The sequence below is a fragment of the Neltuma alba genome, unplaced genomic scaffold, assembly GCF_004799145.2.
Source record: "Neltuma alba isolate B1F8T4 unplaced genomic scaffold, ASM479914v2 tig00010293_pilon, whole genome shotgun sequence".
NCBI classification, from domain to species: Eukaryota; Viridiplantae; Streptophyta; class Magnoliopsida; order Fabales; family Fabaceae; genus Neltuma; species Neltuma alba.
The window spans coordinates 285,910-310,080 of record NW_021635211.1 but is presented as its reverse complement, the minus strand read 5'-3'; the positions used below and the strand labels follow the sequence as shown (position 1 = coordinate 310,080).

The 24,171-nt window shown below is 36.3% G+C and overlaps 1 protein-coding gene across 1 annotated transcript; it reads left to right on the top strand.

Annotated features, from left to right (window-relative positions):
* The first annotated feature begins 330 nt into the window (after positions 1-330).
* Positions 331-15,237, top strand: LOC114755528 (uncharacterized). Its single transcript, XM_028944416.1, has 3 exons — positions 331-505; positions 14,550-14,715; positions 14,823-15,237. Exons 1-3 carry the CDS (start codon positions 331-333, stop codon positions 15,235-15,237), a joined length of 756 nt encoding a protein of 251 aa, XP_028800249.1.
* The last annotated feature ends 8,934 nt before the right edge of the window (positions 15,238-24,171 follow it).

The following is a 24,171-nucleotide window of genomic DNA, read 5'->3' as shown; positions in this document are numbered from 1 at the left end:
GTAGTACAAGTAGCGTTCCTAATGATTCAGGAACGGAAACTCATCAAAGATGTGAGAGATTGGGAACCTTTGTTCCATATGAAACTAATGACCCAGAAAGTAGATGTGATGAGGGCAGAAGCCCAGCTGATAGAACAAATCAAAGAGGCCCAGAAAAGCGATCCGATAGCCAATACACTTTGGACTAAGCTAACAAAAGCTGAGGATGATGTGATAGAGGTGTCACCAAATGCAATATTGAAGTATTAGGAATGTGTATATGTTCTAGAGTCCATCAGGCGACAGCTATTGGAGGGAGCACATAAGAGCAAATATACAATACATCTGGGAATGACAAAGATGTACCAAGACCTCCGACATATGTTTTGGTTGCCTGGCATGAAGAAGGACATAACAGAGTATGTATCTAAATGCCTCACTTGCCAGAAGGTCAAAATGGAACATCAAAGACCGTCAGGGCTTTTACATCCTCTAAATATTCCGGAATGGAAATGGGATAGTATCTGTATGGATTTCATTATGGGGTTACCTCGTACCTCATCTAGATATGACATGATATGGGTGATTATTGTAACATCCAGACTTTTGGGCCTAGAAGCATCAAAAGTAGCCTGAATTGGATAGGCTACCAAACCCTTTTTGAGCAGAAGTCCCAAAGATGAGAAAGGAAGTCAAAGCAGTTTCAGGGACTAAACTGCAATGTAAAAGTTTTTCAGGGGCTTCAGTATAATTGTAACATCTAAAGTTTTAGGCCTAGAAGTACCAGTAATAGCCTGAATTAGATAGGCTATCAGACCCCTGTGAGCAGAAGTCCCAAAGACGAGAAAGGAAGTTAAAGCAGTTTCAGGGACTAAACTGCAAAGAAAAAGTTTTCAGGGGCTCGAGTATAATTAAGGTTAGAGGCTCCAGTAAAGTCTCGAAGGCCCAAAAAGAGAAAAGAGGCTAGATACCGGCCAATGGGTAAGTTAGAAACCTCAAAGAGATGGTTCTATGAGGTTAGGCTTAAGCAGGGGTAAAACCGTAAATTCAAAAAGTTATAACCAGCAAGGGCAAAAATGGAAGAGTACACAGAGAATTCCAAGAAAAATCCTAGAAAGTGGGAAATAATATTCTAAGACTCTTCTATGAAGAGAAAAGATGAAAATACCCCTGAGGCAGCTTAAATGGAATTTATGAGGTTGTGACCGGTAAAAAGTATACCGTTTGAGGTAATTATTTGAAATAGCAAGAGACCTCAAAAGTGTATACAAAAATGAAGGTTAAAGGGTTGAAAGGTTGTACTAATTTATAAAATTAGTCCCGTAACCAAAAGGCCAGTAGAGTGGCTTTAAGAAATTAAAGAGCCGGTTTTGCCGATAAAAGGGTATTTTAGTAAATGAATTTTATGCAAGGCTTAAAGGAAGTGTTATGGGCTAAGAAAATTCATAGATACTCTCTAAAATTGAAGAGAATTTATGGATCTGATAGAAAATAATTAGAGAGGCCAGAGCACTGTAATTAGAGAAAAGAAGTTAAACCCGGAGTAAAAGTGCACCGATAAAGTATTAATCAGAGTCTTGCACTTTACTTGGGCCACAAGTCGCCACATGTCAAGCCTTTAATGGATGGTAATTAAAGCTTTCCAAGTGTCAAGCTATCAATGGAGAGGATCTTGACTTTGGAATTTAATTACATTATGACTTAAGTTAATTAAGAGAGAGGATTAAGATTAAGTAGGCTAATGACACTTGGCATAACATTAATGATGGTTGGTGGGATATTTTGTACACATTAATGAGCTCATCTCTCCCCTAAATCAGATGGCAATTTCGTGCAAGGCATGAAGAGAGGGAAAAAGAGAGAGTTTTGAGGGAGAACCAAGAGAAAGGCATCAACTTTGGTCATACAATCAAGGTTCAAGGTGAGTTCTTGGCTCTAGATGTGTTCTTGCCTTGGTTTCTTTCTCTTTTATGGTTGAAAATATGTCTTCTCTCCCTTTTGATAGCTGGTCGAAATGGTTGATGAGTGGGGAAGGGAGTTTGGTTGTTAGATCTTGCTAGAACACCTCAAAGAATGGTAGATCCAAGTGGATCTATGTGAAAATTGGAAGAATTACGTGCTGATTTGATGGCTTTTTCGAATTAGTTACTGTTCATATCTGGTTCTGAAATTTGGCATGCTTAAAGTACACTCCATGAGATTTAAATCCATGGGTAGAACACTTTATTTGGATATGTGTACGATTTATGGTGATTTTTCAAAGTTAAGGTTTGAAATCTGGAAACAGTGTTGAACTTTTGGGAGATTGTCGATTTCCGTACAATTCTGGTACTGTTCTGGGTAGAATTGGTTTCTGAAACTATTTTTCATTTAAATTTAACTTAATTAGCTTTCAGTGAAACTTGGAAGCACTCAATTTGGAGTTTTCTAGATTTAATTATGAATTTTCAAAGTTGAGCAAAAATTCTGGAGATTCTGCGTGAACAGTACCCGCGAACCAAAATTTCCAGATTTGATATTCTTCAATCTAAAGCCATCTAAAGTGGTCCTAATTGATAGGAAATAGATCATAAGGATGTAAAATGATGAGATTTATGTTAGAAAAGCTAGAAAGAAAACCCTAAGACTAAGAGAAAGGGTTGAGGTTCAAGAAAGCTAGTCTTGAACTTTATGTAATCTAATGGTCCTAATGGATTGTGTCATCATTATGGTTATGTTTAGGACCTTTGGAACATCCAAGAGGATGTTTAGTGATGTTGACCGAATGCCCACATGGTTGGAAAGTCAAGGGAGTCAAAGGAAAAGTAAGAGGAAAGCTTGAGGTGCAAGGTAGTGAACTTACCTATTGTCATTGCTTGATGTTGTATGCTTGTGTGTTGCCGTGTACATGTTATTGAATGTTATTGTGACATGTTTTAGCTGCTGTGATTGCTATTCATGATGAGTAGATTATGTCTCCATGGCCATGCATCAAGAAGTTAGCTTTGAGCATGCTAGTATGTCACTAATTAACAAGAGAATAAACAAGTTGCGTGTAGTGCATGAGCATCCATTTAGCATGATTAATATGGTATTGTTTGCTACTGAGATTCCCCTGAATCTCACCCCCTTCCTAACCAACCATTTAGGTCAATCAATGATGGGCACTAATGGCATGAGAAGCAAGGAGAAGAAGTGGAGAATTATTAAGGCAAATGAATGATATTAATATTCAATGTATAATTCTCCTATGTTGTAAGTTATGTTATGAATGCCATCAATTCAATGTATGTGTTTAGGATGTTTATGGCATGAATGAAAGTATATGAGTATGAATGGGAAAGATTAAGCCCATGTATGTATGTCAAAGAAATAAAAAGATTAAAGTAAGGAGATATTAAAGGATAAAACGTAGGTCCTGAAGCAGTTAGTTTTGAGCTTCAGTTTGACCTATCAAATGAATGAGTTAAATCACGAGATTTGGCAGACTTATAGTGCACATCCCAAGCTTCAAAATTAGTGGTAAATCACATCATTTGGATGTGTATACAATGAGATATGAATTTTTGAAGTTAAGGCGCAGAATCTGGAAAGTCCAGATTTTACCAAATGAATAGTAATTTTAATCCAATAAACTGTACGTTTTCCATGAGGATGAGTTCAGTTGAATATTTTTCCCTTAAAGAGCATTGAAAGAGCTTTCCGTAGAATTTTGGAACACCTCCATACGATATTTCTAGAATTAGTTATGATTTTTCAAGGTTGGACCTGTAATCTGAAAACTGGACAGTGAATAGTAATTTTCCGAAAATTAACGTCCAAATTGAAATTTTTAAGCTTAAGACCATCTGAGGTGGTCTGGAATGGTCCTAAATAAATGCTAAGGTATTATATAAGTAAGGTATGACAATAATCAAGGTCAGAGACTCCAGTAAAGTCTCGAAGGCCTAGGGAGAGAAAAGAGACTAGATATAGGCCAAAGGTTAAGTTAGAAGCTTCAAAGAGAGGATTATATGAAGTTAAGTCCAACCAGGGACTAAACTGTAAATTCATAAAGTTATGACCAACAGGGGTAAAAATGGAAGAGTATACAAAGAATTCCAAGAAAATCCTAAAAAATGGGAAATAATATTCTGAGGCTCTTCTGTTAAGAGAAAAGACGAAAATACCCCTGAGGCAGCTTCAACGGAATTTATGAGGTTATTACCGGTAAAAAGTATACCATGTGAGGTAATTATTTAAAATAGCAAGAGACCTCAAAAATGTATACAAAAATGAGGTTAAATGGTTGAAAGGTTGTACTAATTTATAAAATTAGTCCCGTAACCAAAAGGCCAGTGGAGTGGCTTTAATAAATTAAAGAGCTGGTTTTGCCGATAAAAGGGCATTTTGGTAAATGAATTTTTATGCAAGGTTTAAAGGAAGTGTTATGGCCTAAGAAAATTCATAGATATTATCTAGAATTAAAGGGAATTTATAAAGTAGGCAGAACAATTTTCTGAGCTCCGAAAGGCCATAAAGAAAGCAGGAGAAACGTGGGCCAAGTAAATTCTGAGGAAGCTTATGAAAAAAGTTTGATCCAACGGCTAGGATCTAATCTCCCATCTCCTCCACCACTTTCATGACACTTGGCATCTTCTAGAAGGTTGAGGTAAGCATGATGTAATAAGATGATGCAATGATGATGTAAAAGTCCACTTGAACTTCCAAATTTGCCCTTACCCTTTCTATTAGCCACCAAGGGCATTTTGGTCCATTCAAGCAAACTTTTTTGGCTATAAATAGAGCCTCTTCCCCTTCATATTTTCAGCCAACATGAGTTTAAGAGGGGAAACTCTGTCAAAATTTAGAGAGAAAAACGTAGGGGTGAAGGCCAAGAAGAAGGAACAAAGTTCAAGCTTCAAGATCAAGGTATGTGGTGGCTGTAGCATCTGATTTGATACCTATTTCGAATTAGTTACTGTGCGTATCTGATTTTGAAATTTTTCATGCTTAAAGTACACTCTGTGAAATTTAAATCCATGTGTAGAACGCTTCATTTGGATATGTGTACGATTTATGGTGATTTTTCAAAGTTAGGGTTTGAAATCTGGAAACAGTGTTGAGCTTTTGGGAGATTGTCGAGTTCCGTACAATTCTGGTACTGTTCGGCGTAGAATTGGTTCCTGAAACTATTTTTCCTTTAAATTTAACTTAATTATATTTCAGTGAGACTTGGAAGCACTCAATTTGGATTTTTCTAGATTTAATTATGAATTTTCAAAGTTGAGCAAAAATTCTGGAGATTCTGCGTGAACAGTACCCGCGAACCAAAATTTCCAGATTTGATATTCTTGAATCTAAGGCCATCTAAAGTGGTCCTAATTGATAAGAAATGGATCATAAGAATGGGAAATGATGATATTTATGTTAGAAAAGTTAGAAAGAAAACCCTAAGACTAAGAGAAAGGGTTGAGGTTCAAGAAAGCTAGTCTTGAACTTTATGTAATCTAATGGTCCTAATGGATTGTGTCATCATTATGGTTATGTTTAGGACCTTTGGAACATCCAAAAGGATGTTTAGTGATGTTGACCGAATGCCCACATGGTTGGAAAGTCAAGGGAGTCAAAGGAAAAGTGAAAGGAAAGCTTGAGGTGCAAGGTAGTGAACTTACCTATTGTCATTGCTTGATATGGTATGCTTGTGTGTTGCCGTGTACATGTTATTTGCATATTGTTGTGACATGTTTTAGCTGCTGTAATTGCTATTCATGATGAGTAGATTATGTCTCCATGGCCATGCATCAAGAAGTTAGCTTTGAGCATGCTAGTATGTCACTAATTAACAAGAGAATAAACAAGTTGCGTGTAGTGCATGAGCATCCATCTAGCATGATTAATATGGTATTGTTTGCTACTGAGATTCCCCCGAATCTCACCCCCTCCCTAACCAACCATTTAGGTCAATCAATGATGGGCACTAATGGCATGAGAAGCAAGGAGAAGAAGTGGAGAATTATTAATGCAAATGAATGATATTAATATTCAATGTATAATTCTCCTATGCTGTAAATTATGTTATGAATGCCATTACTTCAATGTATATGCTTAGGATGTTTATGGCATGAATGAAAGTATATGAGTATGAATGAGAAAGATTAAGCCCATGCTATGTATGTCAAAGAAATAAAAAGAATTAAAGTAAGGAGATATTAAAGGATAAAACGTAGGTCCTGAAGCAGTTAGTTTTGAGCTTCAGTTTGACCTATCAAATGAATGAGTTAAATCACGAGATTTGGCAGACTTATAGTGCACATCCCAAGCTTCAAAATAGTGGTAAATCACCTCATTTGGATGTGTATACGAAGAGATATGAACTTTCAAAGTTAAGGCATAGAATCTGGAGAGTCCAGATTTTACCAAACAAATAGTAATTTTAATCCAATAAACTGTACGTTTTCAGTGAGGATGAGTTCAGTTGAATATTTTTTCCTTAAAGAGCATTGAAAGAGCTTTCTGTAGAATTTTGGAACACCTCTATATGATATTTCTAGAATTAGTTATGATTTTTCAAAGTTGGACCTGTAATCTGAAAACTAGACAGTGAACAGTAATTTTTCGAAAATTAACGTCCAAATTGAAATTTTCAAGTTTAAGACCATCCAAAGTGGTTTGGAATGGTTCTAAGTGACTGCTAAGGTAGTATATAAGTAAGGTGTGACATTTTTGGTATCAGAGCAGAGGTTCTGGCATAGGAAGAAGAGAACTACCTGCAAGAATTTAGAAAAGCCCAGTTCAGGTTAGAGCTAGTAGTGGAATACTAGCTAAGGTCCAACTAAGGTTATGGATTGGAGGTGAATGCTCTAGGGAAAATAAGTAATAAGGATCTTTAAATGAAGTTGGGATCCTCTATTAGAAAGGTACAGATAAGATGATGATAAGGAGTTATACGCAGAGGAAGGTAGCCACTGTGTAAAGATAAAGAGACTTCCCTCTAAAGAAAAGGGGATAATGGCTCATAAGTCAGATAGAGGTATGAGTCTAAACCCTAGAAGAAAAAGGGTTAAGTGGCAACCTAAATTAGATACAGTTACTGTAGCCTTGATACGAGGTTAAGGCAGTATAATCAAAGTAGCTATCTTTGATTCCTAAATGGATATAAAAGCTAGGAAGAGCTAAAGATTAATTTCTGCCACTGGTAATCCCTGAGGATAAGAGAAAGCAAAGGTGCTAATGGCCTAGAGTTGTGAGCCAGACCCTTCCTTCATTGCTTGAAAGGAAGTAGTTGACTTAGTTGGGGATTACAGTGAGGCTAGGACATGGAAGTCCTTCAGGTAGCAGTTGAGGTTACGATGAACAAAGCTAAGTAAAACTAGCAGAAGTAAGAGAAAGTATATTTCGTCATGATGAACCAAAGAAAGTGGTGGCAAATAAGAATTCTGGTCATGACGAATAAAGATAGTGACTCTCAGATGCTGAGGTGGTATCTTGGCACGACTTGATGGACTATGAGGTCCCTGAGAGTAAGACTGATAGAGCTCAAAGAGAGAGCAGTAGCCACTATTTAAAAGCTATCAGATTCCCCCTCAAGAGGAAGAGTAATAATGAGTTGAACAAGATAGTTAGGGATTGAGTCTGTACACCGCTAAGAGGGTGTAGTGGTCACCTAAGCTGGACAAACTCTTAAAGCCTTGTTAGAGTTGGAGCACTATGATAGAGTACCTATCTCAAGTCCCTAAATAGATAAATAGGAACTTGGAGGTAGCAAAGTCAAGGTAGATAATCCTAGTGGAATTCTTAGGGATTAAAAAGAAGAGAAAGAGATGAGAATGAGACAGATAGCCATGCGGGGAACTAGCATTATGAGATTGGCATGTTCCCGATGATGTTAAGAGATACTCAGTCACGTGGGGTTAGGTTGAGAGGCACCCTTTCCAAAGGATAGGTTCTTGGCTAGGAATCTTCCTAGAGAAAATAGGAATTGGTCCTCCAAGTCAGAATTGACACTGCTCTAGATGGAGCAAAATGCCCTATCCGATCAGGGAAAGGGAAGCAGCCGAGGCAAGGCAAGTGGAGTTGACCTTACCTAATGGAAGCATGACTAGCCAAGAATAAAGCTAGGGTTCAATGTCCTTAAGCTTAGCAGAGAAGGGCAAATAGAAAGAAAAAGAATCTCAAAAGTCCTCTCCCTATAACTTCCAGAAGCAACTGCGAACAGAGAAAGAGGCTCCCTTTTGTAGGGATAAGATGTCCGCTCGGCATGCTACGGACATAGCAATCAGTAAGAGCTTACACTCCTTGCATTAAAATGCCAGAAATGCATGTTAGAGTATGCTCATACTGAAAGGTAAAGCAGAAGAAAGAGAAGTTGCATAAGTCCTCTCTCTGTACCGTTCTAAAGTAGTAAGACGGTAAGAGCAGCTGGAGGAGTAAGAGAACTCCTAAGACAGATTGGCTTAGGCACCTAAAGAGACGAGTAGGTAGCCTAGGGAATTGACAGGAGGCTTAAGAAAATGGTATTGGTTCTTGGAACAGTTTTGGGGAATTATTAGTATGGTGACCAACTGAGTGGAGATGACTTCACTTAGTCCTATGGTCTAAGTCTCCCAGAGACTGGTACCTATTTGGGAAGATGAAGACCAGGGACAAGTTGAGGATGTGGAAACCTCCTTCAGTTGTAAACCAGTACTGAGAGAGTACCCATGATTTCCTTCCAGATAACCTTATCATTAATTAAGCTGGATTCAATTTTCTTCCGATTAATAGAGGAAAGCCAAAGTTAGAGGAGTTGGAGCCATAAGACCTGGAAAAAGAAACATTCAGGCTAGCTCTAGATACATGAAGAACCCTTGTGACATAGAGACAGACTGAGTATTGACGGGTAAATCCTTAAGATGAGGTGAGAGACAAGAATGTAAGCTGAACAGACCTGACTAAAGGTAGAATAAGAAGGGCCTAAGACAGCAAGGTACTAGGGTTCGAGCCTATCAGCACTATTTAGTTAAGCGTGCTTAGAGGAAAGTAACCCAATGATAAGTAACCGTTGGGAAGTTCAGGCAGAAGTCCTGACTAAGGTATAAGCAGAGTATTGGTTCAAGTAACACTTGGTGTGAGAGAAAACCTAATTGGAAAAGTAACTGGTGACTAGGATTGGTCCAATTGAGGTTAAGATATTGAGGTGTTTTCTTTAAGGGAAATAGATATAGAAGAGAAGTAAGGAATGACAAAGATTAACCTGAGAGATAGGTAGTCACTACTAAGAGACTGCCCCTCAAGAGAGGAATGGTTGGGCTAAGAGAGCTTGACCATGGAATGAGTCAAAGTTGAAAGACGTCTCCAGAGGGTAATGGCTAAGAGTATGGTAAGCCAATAAAGAATAGGAGTCTAGACCCTAATAGGGAAGCAGGGTGACAACCTAAGCCTCGGGTAATTAGTTAAAGGTGCCTGACTGGAAGGTCACACAGCAGAGATGTTTTAATGATTAATGCCTGCTGTGTAGTATGGTCACTTTATGATTAGCATTTGACCATAGAAACAAATGGTTAAGGATACAATAAGCTAGTCAGAGGTATAAGTCAATGCCCTAGTAAGGGAACTGAATATCAACCTGTACCTTAAGTAATCGATATGACCTCGATAGAGGCATGGTAACAAAATGAGATGTTTAAGGCTTGTTCAAATCCCTGAATAGAGGTGCAAATTCCTAAGGGATAGTGAACCAAGAGGGACAGAGATTATATGACAACGAATGAAAGGTCAATGATGACATTGGTGCCAGACCTAGGTACCGCACAGCAAGATGATTAAACATTTACTATTTGATGTGATGTGATGAGAATATGGTGATCAATACCTGACTAGAAGAATAATTGGTCAAGAGGTAAAGAAAGTCAGAAATAGTAAAGTGAGGCAAGATCCCTCTTGAGGATAGAGATGAAAGGAAATGAATAAGGACATGATAGTGGATGGTTGCGTGGGAACTAATGAACAAAAAGAGATAAGTATCCAAGAGCATGCAACCATGGCAATTAGGCCAGTAAGGAATCTAAGAAATGAGATTCCTATAGATAGATGCCACTGCCTATAAGATTGAGTAATCCAGTAGAGAGGCTCCCTTTGAGAGGGATATGGTATTCGAGGAATGTACCCTAGTAGAGATTGCATATGAGGAAAGTCTTGACCATGAAGTACCCTTTTAAGATTGGGAAGTGGTTCTCTGCGTCAGAGTGATGCTGCTCTAGTAAGAGTAAGCTATCCTCTGAAGGAATGAAACAGAAAGTAAGTGGCTGAGTTGACGATGCTCCAGTAAGAGTAATCTGTCCTCCCACAAGAAAAGTAGAAGCAGCCGAGATAAGGCACAGGATGGACTTTACCCCAGAGAGAGAGAGAGTGAAACTGGTTAAGACAACAAAAATGTGATATGCAAATAGATGCTCCTCGAGCTTAATAGGGTACTATGGAATACTGAAGGATAATGAGAATGTGATGATATAAGTCCTCTCCTGATGCTGTCCAAACTATTAAGAGACAGCGAAGACTACAGAGTCCTAAGATAAGGTAGGCTGGCATTGATATAATAGCAAGTTAATGGGCTCTAGAGATGAGCTAATGCCTAGGGATTCGAAAGGCACAAAGAAAGGAAAGTGACTTAAGGAAGCTAAAACGAAGGGCTAAAGAAATAGGGAAAGGCTAAGAATTTCAGGAGTTGACAGAAAGGATTGAGCAATGCCTAAGAAGACAATGATAGACCAAGCCTAAGAGAAAGTAGCTGAGTCATTAAGGGTAAGAGTACAGTACCTCTTTGGGAAGACAATGACCAGAGATGAGTTTAAGATACTGAAATCTCCTTCAGCGGTGGACTAATATAGAGAGAGTACCCTTGACTTGTTCCAGACATGTCTATTGTCGTTTAGACTAGGCACAATTCTGTTCTAGTCAATGAAGGAAAGAAAGGAGATATGCCCTTAAAGTAAAGAGGAATGGCAGGGTATACAGCAAAGGATAGATAAAGGCTGTATTAAGAGAACCCAAAATGCCATGGTATAGTAAAATACCAAGAAGACAGGTATACTGTCATGGTATTATAATGAAAGAATGAGCCTAAAGTATAGGAAGAATATGAGCAGTGGTGACAAAATACTTAAAAGCAAAGACCATGCTCATCTGAATGACAGAAAAGTTTAGAACGACGAGTTATGTAAGTATGAAGCCCAAGGTGGAAACTCGGAAATGAGGTATAATGAAAAGTTGAAAAGGTCAGAGTTAAGTATAAGTAAGGATACTCTCCTTAGGTAACCTCTCATTAAGGGTAAGAATAAAGGTTTGACCCGAAATTTCGAGGACGAAATTTTTTTGAGAGGGGGAGAATTGTAACATCCAGACTTTTGGGCCTAGAAGCATCAAAGTAGCCTGAATTGGATAGGCTACCAAACCCTTTTTGAGCAGAAGTCCCAAAGATGAGAAAGGAAGTCAAAGCAGTTTCAGGGACTAAACTGCAATATAAAAGTTTTTCAGGGGCTTCAGTATAATCAAGGTCAGAGACTCCAGTAAAGTCTCGAAGGCCTAGGGAGAGAAAAGAGACTAGATATAGGCCAAAGGTTAAGTTAGAAGCTTCAAAGAGAGGATTATATGAAGTTAAGTCCAACCAGGGACTAAACTGTAAATTCATAAAGTTATGACCAACAGGGATAAAAATGGAAGAGTATACAAAGAATTCCAAGAAAATCCTAAAAAATGGGAAATAATATTCTGAGGCTCTTCTGTTAAGAGAAAAGACGAAAATACCCCTGAGGCAGCTTCAACGGAATTTATGAGGTTATTACCGGTAAAAAGTATACCATGTGAGGTAATTATTTAAAATAGCAAGAGACCTCAAAAATGTATACAAAAATGAGGTTAAATGGTTGAAAGGTTGTACTAATTTATAAAATTAGTCCCGTAACCAAAAGGCCAGTGGAGTGGCTTTAATAAATTAAAGAGCTGGTTTTGCCGATAAAAGGGCATTTTGGTAAATGAATTTTTATGCAAGGTTTAAAGGAAGTGTTATGGCCTAAGAAAACTCATAGATATTATCTAGAATTAAAGGGAATTTATAAAGTAGGCAGAACAATTTTCTGAGCTCCGAAAGGCCATAAAGAAAGCAGGAGAAACGTGGGCCAAGTAAATTCTGAGGAAGCTTATGAAAGAAGTTTGATCCAACGGCTAGGATCTAATCTCCCATCTCCTCCACCACTTTCATGACACTTGGCATCTTCTAGAAGGTTGAGGTAAGCATGATGTAATAAGATGATGCAATGATGATGTAAAAGTCCACTTGAACTTCTAAATTTGCCCTTACCCTTTCTATTAGCCACCAAGGGCATTTTGGTCCATTCAAGCAAACTTTTTTGGCTATAAATAGAGCCTCTTCCCCTTCATATTTTCAGCCAACATGAGTTTAAGAGGGGAAACTCTGTCAAAATTTAGAGAGAAAAACGTAGGGGTGAAGGCCAAGAAGAAGGAACAAAGTTCAAGCTTCAAGATCAAGGTATGTGGTGGCTGTAGCATCTGATTTGATACCTATTTCGAATTAGTTACTGTGCGTATCTGATTTTGAAATTTTTCATGCTTAAAGTACACTCTGTGAATTTAAATCCATGTGTAGAACGCTTCATTTGGATATGTGTACGATTTATGGTGATTTTTCAAAGTTAGGGTTTGAAATCTGGAAACAGTGTTGAGCTTTTGGGAGATTGTCGAGTTCCGTACAATTCTGGTACTGTTCGGCGTAGAATTGGTTCCTGAAACTATTTTTCCTTTAAATTTAACTTAATTATATTTCAGTGAGACTTGGAAGCACTCAATTTGGATTTTTCTAGATTTAATTATGAATTTTGAAAGTTGATCAAAAATTCTGGAGATTCTGCGTGAACAGTACCCGCGAACCAAAATTTCCAGATTTGATCTTCTTGAATCTAAGGCCATCTAAAGTGATCCTAATTGATAAGAAATGGATCATAAGAATGGGAAATGATGATATTTATGTTAGAAAAGTTAGAAAGAAAACCCTAAGACTAAGAGAAATGGTTGAGGTTCAAGAAAGCTAGTCTTGAACTTTATGTAATCTAATGGTCCTAATGGATTGTGTCATCATTATGGTTATGTTTAGGACCTTTGGAACATCCAAAAGGATGTTTAGTGATGTTGACCGAATGCCCACATGGTTGGAAAGTCAAGGGAGTCAAAGGAAAAGTGAAAGGAAAGCTTGAGGTGCAAGGTAGTGAACTTACCTATTGTCATTGCTTGATATGGTATGCTTGTGTGTTGCCGTGTACATGTTATTTGCATATTGTTGTGACATGTTTTAGCTGCTGTAATTGCTATTCATGATGAGTAGATTATGTCTCCATGGCCATGCATCAAGAAGTTAGCTTTGAGCATGCTAGTATGTCACTAATTAACAAGAGAATAAACAAGTTGCGTGTAGTGCATGAGCATCCATCTAGCATGATTAATATGGTATTGTTTGCTACTGAGATTCCCCCGAATCTCACCCCCTCCCTAACCAACCATTTAGGTCAATCAATGATGGGCACTAATGGCATGAGAAGCAAGGAGAAGAAGTGGAGAATTATTAATGCAAATGAATGATATTAATATTCAATATATAATTCTCCTATGCTGTAAATTATGTTATGAATGCCATTACTTCAATGTATATGCTTAGGATGTTTATGGCATGAATGAAAGTATATGAGTATGAATGAGAAAGATTAAGCCCATGCTATGTATGTCAAAGAAATAAAAAGAATTAAAGTAAGGAGATATTAAAGGATAAAACGTAGGTCCTGAAGCAGTTAGTTTTGAGCTTCAGTTTGACCTATCAAATGAATGAGTTAAATCACGAGATTTGGCAGACTTATAGTGCACATCCCAAGCTTCAAAATTAGTGGTAAATCACCTCATTTGGATGTGTATAAGAAGAGATATGAACTTTCAAAGTTAAGGCATAGAATCTGGAGAGTCCAGATTTTACCAAACAAATAGTAATTTTAATCCAATAAACTGTACGTTTTCAGTGAGGATGAGTTCAGTTGAATATTTTTTCCTTAAAGAGCATTGAAAGAGCTTTCTGTAGAATTTTGGAACACCTCTATATGATATTTCTAGAATTAGTTATGATTTTTCAAAGTTGGACCTGTAATCTGAAAACTAGACAGTGAACAGTAATTTTTCGAAAATTAACGTCCAAATTGAAATTTTCAAGTTTAAGACCATCCAAAGTGGTCTGGAATGGTTCTAAATGACTGCTAAGGTAGTATATAAGTAAGGTGTGACAATTATTGACCAATTAACGAAGTCCGCCCATTTTCTAGCAATGAAGAAAGATTACCAACCACAAAAACTTGCCAAGTTATATATCAAAGAAATTGTGAGATTACATGGAGTGCCAGAGTCAATTATATCTGACCAAGATCCTCAGTTTCTATCCTGATTCTAGAAGGCACTGCAGCAAGCAATGGGCACCAAGCTAAGCTTCAATACAGCGTATCACCCACAGACAGACGGTTAGATAGAGCAAAACATACAGAAACTAGAAGATATGTTGAGAGCCTGTGTATTGGATTTCACAGGTAACTGGGATGACTATCTGCCGTTAGCAGAATTTGCTTATAATAATAGTTATCACTCCAGTATACAGATGGCTCCGTATGAAGCTTTGTATGGTTGCAAGTGTAGATCCCCACTATGTTGGACAGAATTAGGGGAGCGAAAGCTATATGGGCCAGACCTAGTCGAGTAAACAACTGAGAGGATAAGGTCGATTAGACATAAACGGCTCACGACCCAAAGCAAACAGAAAAGTTATGCGAATGTTAAACAAAAGTCTTTGACCTTCGATATAGGAGACCATGTGTTCTTGAAAGTGTCTCTGACAACGGGAGTAGGAAGGTCTTTGAAATCGAAGAAATTGTCACCAAAATACATCTACCTTTCCAGATTCTGTCAAAAGTAAAACCAGTGGCATATAAAGTGGCCCTACCCCCAAACCTTAGTCAGATACATGATGTCTTCCATGTATCCCAGTTAAAGAAGTACCAGCCAGATCCCTCTCATGTTTTGGGATATGAAGATATTACACTGCGAGATGACCTAACCTGGGAGATCAAACCAGTAAAGATCATTGATCATCAAGTAAAGCAGCTGCGACGGAAATCCATCCCAATGGTTAAAGTCATCTGGGAGAATCTAGCACAACAAGAAGCAACCTGGGAGAAGGAAGACGACATGAAAGATAATTATCCTAAACTCTTCGAATAAGGTACATTTTAAATTTCGAGGACGAAATTTATTTTAAGGGGGAGGGAAATGTAACATCCAAAAATTTGAAACCCTAGTAATGGGAATGTGAGAAATGAGACATGATTGATAAGCATAAGGTATGAGTAAAGCATGGAAATCCAAAACGGGACAAAACTGCCTTTATCGGGTCCCTAAGGGTAAAACAGTAATTTTGAGAAAAGTTCTCAAAAATTCCCTAAAAATAGAAAAAGGTGGAATTAGAGGTTTTTGAGTCACCTACGATGTTTTGGAAGTGAGAATGGCCCAAAATAAATTTTGGTGAAAATTCCCAGAAAAATAATTATTTTTGGGAAAATAGGGAAAAATAAAGGGGAATTAAAGTGATATAATTATTTTAATTACCCAAGGACTCCACAAATTAAAGGAAAAATATGGATACACTCCCTAGAATATATATGAATTTATAAAATTGTTTCCAAGCATTGGAAATGTAGGAAATAATTTATGATGAATTTACTTCTGAATTCCTATTAGTAAAGACCCGATTTTAGAGAAAATGTGAAATAAATATCTAGAGGTCTTGAAAAATTCTCAAAACTTCCAGATCACACTTTTGGAATAAATATGGATTTATCATGAAAATAAATAGAATTTTGGAAGTCCTTAGCTATTTTTCACTAATGGGGGGGCAAGAAATTAGGTATTATGTGACCAAATAATTTTTAAAATTACCCTAACCAATTCCATTGCTTCCTAATCAGTTTTTACCATTTAGTTAGCATCCAACAAGGCCCAAATTCATGCTCATCATGATCAGAATAGCTGGCTTGTGTGCTGGGCAAATTTTTAACCATTAGATCAACTCTCTTGAAACTTGAGTTAAAGGATGTGTGGCTGAGATTACTCCCTCATTTTGGCCGACTTACACACTTAATTTTGGGGTAAAAATAGCTGCCCAAGGGCAGGTTTTAGGGTAGCAAATGAGGTCTATAAATACCCCCATAATTCAGCCAAAATTCGTGCAAAAATCTAGAAATATAGGAGAGGTTTTGCACAAATTTTTCTTCAATTCCAAGCACCCTTCAAACCACTTCCAATCCAAGGTTAATCATCAAGCATTAATCCAAGACTCCTTAAGGTATGTTTAGGATTTAATTTGATGCTTTTTCCATGGCCAAATCGTGACTTAAATTGAGGGGCAAGTGCTGTTTCATTTCTGTTATGCTGGAAGTGCTAGGAAAGGATAACAAATTGAGTATGAGTTTGTGTTGTTGATGTTTGGTGTAGTTTTGAATGGGTTACGGAAGAAATTACCCTAGGAACTATGACTTTTCAGTTTAGCCAACTCAAAAACTCAAGGGTAGCAATTATTTCAATAAGTTTTAATGGTTCCAATGGATTTAAAATGTGATTTTGTGTAGGATTATGCTATGGAAGTATGTTTAAATTCATTGGAATCAAATGTGGAAATTTATGAACCTAAAGGGAGGTGTTCGGCCATCTGGAATTCATGGACTTATGATTGGATTTTGATGGATATGATGCTTCCATTGAACTCCTTGGGCATTTTTGTGTAGGGTTATATGGAGGAATTGAATTTGGAAGCATTAAAAGTCAAGTTGGAAATTTTGACATCTTTCCTTGTAAAAAATTCATTTCTGTTTTGATCAGAATTTAAGGAAGGGATTTGATTTTGTAAAATTTGATTTGATATTTGAATTCTACATGAAAAACCATGTAGGAATGGCCAAGGAGGTTTCTTGAATCAAAAGGAAAACAATTAGGCCAAAAATCCCAAGAAAAAGGGTTGAATGTTTAAGTAATAGGGAATGTGTTTGAATAATTGTTGAATGATTGGCATTGGTGTTGGTTTGTTAGGTACCTTGCCAAATCCTCAAGACAACATCTTGAACTTAAAGGAAATCAAGGACCAAGTACCAAAAGGTAGCATTGAATTACATTTGATTGCTTTCTTGCTTACATTGATGTGTTAATGTGTATGTGTGCAATGTGTGCCATGATATGACCAAGCTTTATTGCAAATGTTGATTGCAATGTTTGAATTATGTTGCCTTGGCATTATGTCTCTTGAATATGTGTATGATAACTTACTTTCCATGGCATAAAAGCATGAACACATAAACAAGATAAATGCACAAAAGCATTGCACGTAGTGTTTGCAGGAATGCATGATAAGTGTGATTCTGTGCTACTGGGATTTCTTTAAAATCTCACTCTTATGTTTAACACCATCTAGGAGGAAGTGTAAGCAAGGGCAAAGGCAAAGAGACTGTCTCGGAGGCCTAATGAACAATTAATGTACCCTAGTGTAAATTTTGGAACTTGTTATGTAATATTATGACATTGGAAATGTTTGTTGGATAATAGCTCCTAAGGAGAGCCATGAAACATCCTACCTTTAACCCCTCAAAGTGCGTATTTGTAAGTGTAATGGTTCAAGTAGGTCAAAATACAAGCCCGTGGATTAAAAATTTCAACATAACTGCTCGGATTATTTTTCACTGTTTACATTCAGATTTCAGGTCCAATTTTGAAAAATCATAAATAATTCTATAAAAGTCATATCTCCTGGTGTACACATCCAATTGAGATGATCTACCTCTCATTTTAAAGCTTGAGATGTGCACTATGAATCTGCCAAATTTTATGGCTTAACTCATTCATTTGATAGGTCAAACTGGAGCTACAAACTCACTGCTCCATGACCTACGTTTTATCCCTTAACCTCTGTTTACTTTAATTCTTTCTATTTCTTTGACATACATAAATTGGGTTTACACTTTCCCAATCATCCTCATACATATCTATTCATCCCATAACATTTTAATTAAATACATGGCATCATTGGCATCCATAGCATAAATTACATAATAGGAGAATTACACATTGAATAATAGCATCATTCATTAACGTCAATAATTCTCCACTTTCTTCTCCTTGCCTCTCATGCCATTATTGCCCACCATTAATTGACCTAAATGGTTGGTTAGGGAGGGGTGAGATTCGGGAGAATCTCAGTAGCAAACACTACCCATAAACATGCAAGACATAATGCCTATGCATGACATGTTATAACATTAACACATGAATGTCATGGAAAGTAAGCTAAAGCACTTCATGCTTTCATAACATATTGCCAAGGCAAAACATAACATAAACTTGCAAACATAACTTTGCAAATATTTTATCATAGCTTAGTCACATCATGGCAACACAACCACATCATGCAAGCATACATGTCAAGCACACAATACAAGTAAGTTTACTACCTTGTAACATAGCTTTCCTCTTGCTTTTCCTTTGATTCCCTTGTCTTTCCAACCCTATGGATTTTCGGTCAACACCATTAAATATTCTCTTGGATATTTCAAGGTCCTAAACACATCAATAAATTATGCAAAACAATTATTAGAATCAAGTCATCAACTTATCTCTATTTGATTCTTTCTTGAACATACTTGAACTCTAACTTTTGAGTTTCAATTCCAACCTTCCTAAAATTATTTCCACATGCTATTCCCACATAATTTTACATGTAGAATCTATTTCCAAGCTTCAAACAATCAAAATCCAATCCTAACTATTTAGAAAAAGGCTGAACAGAATCACAAACTAAGGGAAAGTTGGACTTTTTGCAAAATCAACACAGGACCACTTGATTCTTATTGTTTCCAAGCCTTTAAACATGCTTCTAACATCCATATCATCTTCTCCTATTCCAATAAATTTCGTGCAGCACCTCCCCATAAGATTTCAATCATCAAAAATCTAATCAAACCAACTACCAGCTCAAAAATAACAAGGGAGGTCAGGGTATTTATAGAAAATAAGAACAAAAATCTCGGCCGTTGATCTTAAAATACGTGGCTTGATCTGGACCGTCCATTTTCCCTTTTTATCTTGTGATGACACGTGTCCTATGACATCATACTTACCTCATCTTGATGACATCATGCTTACATCATCAAGCCACATATCTTTAATCCAACCACACACGTGCCTTGCATCCGACCGTATATGTGTCTTGCATCCAACTGTACACGTAATACCTTCTTTTCTGATCTAACCGTACATTTGTCCCTTCCATATTCCTTCATCATTTTGGCATTAAAATAGGGAGGAAATTAATATAAAATTCGTCCAAAATATAGCCCTTAGGCATTCCTCTACCTATTTTGCTATTCTGCACCATATCGGGTACTTTTCTGAGTTCTGACTTACCCGGTGCCACTGAGACATGTTCTAGCACCATTTTCTCATCTTAATTAAGTACATATATGGCGCTATCTTAGAGGAGCATAGATGAAAATAATTAGCTCTACTAACAGGCTACTTAACCTTACTGAGTCATGTAGTAGAGATTTCACTATAACAGGTAGACAAAAGACTGTCTAAAATATTTCCATACTGCATTCTGATTTTTATGTTGTCCATAAATATCTTCTGCTGACTCAGCATGATGACTTGTAGGTGTCATGATTGCATTTGGTGACTCAGTATGATGACTCGTAGGTGTCATGATTGCATTTAGTGACTCAGCATGCTGACTCAGCACCGTCATGATGGTCTTTAGATATTTTCTTTCTCCTTTTCCCAAAAATATCATTAAATAATACTTAATCGGGGTTACCTTCTCTGAATTCTTTCTATCAACTCGTAACTCTGTTAATTTGTCTCTGGGTTTCATTCTTTCCCTTTCATCACAGGAAATTCCTCTAATTTTTCTCGTGTCAAAAGTCAAACTCTAAACAGCTATTTTGACTTTCCCCGGGTAGGGTATAAATAGGCTTTAAATTTAATTAAAGCTAACCTTGTCAGTTTCTGGGGACGGAATTAATTTTACAATCTGTGTAAATTCCTCAACTATTGTTCCCCAGTTTTTCCTAGTTGTTTGAGGTCGTCTCATAGCTTAAACAATTCAATTTAAGCTACTATCTCAAATTGTCCAAAACCCTAGAATGACTTTAGGGCATTCCTATCATTTCTAGCCTTATATCGGCTCTGGGATCCTATTCCCATTTTTCTAGAATTTTTCAAAGTCATTTGGGCCCTTTTTGCTAACTTTGAGCATTGGCCGACCAGAACTTTTATTATTTACAATTAGGTCCCTACTTGACCTAACAATCTTTTCTTTACAATTTGGTCCCTCCTTAGGCCTAACCTTCGGAACTATCTCTTACAAGTTTCTGGCATAACCTCTGGCCCTTAGTTGTTTCCAGTTCGTCATTGTTTAGTCCCTGAACACTATTGTTTTACACATTTACCCTTGGAAAATCTTTTATTTCTTCTAAAGGATCTCCAGGACTTTCGTTGTATTGGACTTAATAATCATCCTTTCCTTGTGCTATTACTTGTATCTATGAGCCAAAATTTGGGATGTTACAAGCCAAGCATGTATGTCTATGTTCAAACATGTGAAAGTATAGTGGGATGTATGTTCAAGCATGTGTTAAGTCCCAAATGATTAAGGATGGGTAAAAGGTTAAGAAAGAGCCAAAATAAAGGTAATTAGGGGATAACCTTTGACTAAAAAGGACCAAACTTGGTGCATATGAAATAAATAGCAAATGTTCGAATAAGGATTTGAAATTTGGCAGACTAATAGATCATATGTTTAGCTTTAAATCAAGTGGTAGATCATTAAATTTGAAATTTTGTGGAAAGAGTTATGCCCTTTCAAAGTTGGGCAAAAATACTGGAAATTTCAGAATTTACCAAATGAACAGTACATAATTGCATGGAAACTGGTATTGATCTGTGAGAAATTGATACCTATGAATATTTTTCCTACATAGAGCATTTCATAAGCTTTGCATGAGACTTGGAACCACTCTGTTTTTATTTTTCTACACTTAGTTATGATTTTTCAAAATTGACTCGATTTTTAGGGGTTACAGGAATAGTAACCGAAATCAGAACTTTAAATCTTGGTTTTTACCTACTTTGAGCATCGTGTAATGATTCCGAATGGTTCCAAATAACCTATAATGGGGTTTAAAATGAAGGTGTGACATATCCTGCTAGAACACTTCAAAGTATGATAGATCCTAGTGGTTATAGGAGTTTGTAGGTTGATTTTGAAGTGTTTTCTTTGTTATGTTGCATGAGATCCATTTCAGCCAAAGCAAGATCTGGACCCTAGAATGTGTTTTTCAAATTTTTGAGGCTTCCATTGTGTTCAAAATGAAAAATAGTGTAAGGTTAACCTAAAGAACAAATGTTAGAAGCCATATAATCAAAGATGCAATTTTTGGATTTTAAACCCTAATGGTTCAGTCAGCTCAAAACTGAAAGAAGGGATTTTGTTTTGTTAAATCCAAGTAGATATTTGGAATCTAAATAAAAAATCATGTAGGAATAAGTGATGAGGGAATTTTTATGGTTAAGGAAATAAACTCTAAAAAATTCAAGAACAAAGGTGGAAGCTTTAGGGACAAAGGTTGTCTTTGAGTTATGTTGTTGATTTTTGTGTGGAATGGTTAATGATTCTTGCTGCCCTTTTTGTGGATTGCCATGTTAGGGTTTAGCATTTGTGGAAGCAAGAAAGAAGAACAAGAAAGTCAAAGAGCATTGGATTAAGGTAGTAAGATTTAATTGACCTTAATGTTGAGTGTTGCATTTATTACTATGCAATTTCATGTGCTATTATGTGGTTGAACTAAATGATAATGATGATGATTGTGTAGCTATACTCCTTGCTTTATGTGCCTTGTCTATTGCATGTTAGGGTGCTACATGTATGAGGTAAAGTAGTTCCCTATTAATGGCAAAAGGTTGGAATGCTTGTAATTGATGCATATTAATGTTTTGGTTGATTGATCTTGCTATTGGGATTTCATTGAAATCTCATCCGCCATATGTAACTAATATTTTAGGGACTGAATCATCAAAATGAAGGCTGCAAATCCAAGGATAAATATGGTGATGAACCATGAGGAAATATTTATATTTGGTAATGTATAAGTATCTATGATCGGTGCTGTAATCCCTAAGCAGGATGCCAAATTAGAGCCATGTCTTATTAAGTTACCAAACGAATTGATGCACAAAATTTGACATGCTTAAAGTGGATGTCATGAGCTTCAAATTGATAGGCAGCACATTAAAAATGACCAACTACACGATTTTTAATGATTTTTCAAATTTAAGGTTCAAAATCTAGAAAAAGGATTTTTGCCAAATAGACAGAGGTGAATTTCACAAAAACCTGACACTTTTTCAAATGGAATTGGTTCACAAGATTATTTTTCCTTGTAATATCATTCAAATATATTTTTATAGAATTTGAACCACTCCATTTTTATTTTTCTAGATTAAGTTATGAATTTTTGAAGTTAGGCAAAAAAACTGGATTTTCACCTGATGAACAGTAAAAATCCGAAAATCAGCATTTTTCATGAATTTTTTAGTCCAAGACCATCCAATATGGTCTAAATTGATTTTGATTAAACCCTAAGTGGATCCGATAGTAAGGTGTAACAATAAGCACCTTAATTGATAAAGTTATCGATTAATTAGAAATGAGGCAATTTGAAAAAATAAACTCACTTATCAAAGTCATTATGGATCATACACTTTATAGAACAGGTTATCGATAAAGAGTGAATTGTAATCACAGTGAAAAATACTTCTGAATTACTTGAAAGACTTGTAAGTTAAAACAAGTGCCTTCTTTGCTTTTTATAAGAATATAAGATAATCAATGAAGGTTGAGAAAAGCTTGAAGACAAGATAATATCATATTTTCTGAAAGGTATTGTGAAGAGCAGTTTCAAGAAATGTGTTTGAACGTTATGTAACAGATTATCGATAATTTACTTTATCTAACAGCTTATCGATAATTGAAGTAATTGTAAAAAACCATTTGAAAAGATTTATCTAAAACGTTATCAATAAGTGACTTGATCGAACATGTTATCTGAAAAGCTATCTAAAATACTTAGACAGAGTAAGGTAAGAAATCATGACTTGAATTGGTTAAATGATTGATAAGTGCATTTATCGATTAGATGATCTATAATTGTGATTATCAATAAAATGATCAATAATTGACTAAATAAAACTTGAAGTTTAAAGATACTGAGTGTAACATGATCAACTGGATATTCGAACATAGGCTTACTCAGTTTTAGAACAAGTTATCGATAAGTATGATTATCGATAAGGTCATAGATAACTCATAGTGTGATCTAAATAGATATTGTTTAAAAGAAACTTACCAATTATTTGACACATGATCGATAACCACATTTATCCCTAAGGTTATCGATAAAAGCTTGTCAATAGAGAGAAACTTATCTTTTTTACCTGATAGCTTACTGATCATTTGATTTACTGATCAAGTGATCAATAATTTCCTAACAGTAACCATATTCAAGCAAATTTACCAATAATCGATAAGGTGATCAAACAATACATTTATCTAACAGGTTATCTAGAACAGTAGTTATGTAGCACGTTATCGATAAAGCTTAATAGTATTTAAACTCAGATATTCAGTCATTTATCTAACATGTGTTCGATCAACTCAATGATCCAACATATGATCAAATAACAGCTTAACAGTTATGTAGAGAAACTTAACTACTTATTTTGTCATCACCAAAACCTTAAATCTAACATTCTCTCCCTTTTTGATGATGACGAAACAGAAGATATAAACATAACTTAAATCACAACAATAATCAATTATCAGAAAATGTAGAATAAGTAACAGAGATCAATAACAGATAAATGTGAATTGTTAATTAGAATTCAGACAAAAAGAGTGATTGATAGAGAGTCATCAACAAAGAGTCAACACACAAAACATAGTTATTGATAAACGTAGTCATCAACTAAAAGGAAGCTAATCCCTAATCCTGAGGGCTCTTCTCCCCCTTTTTGTCAGGATCAAAACCAGATGGGGAAGAGATAAAGGATGATGTAGGC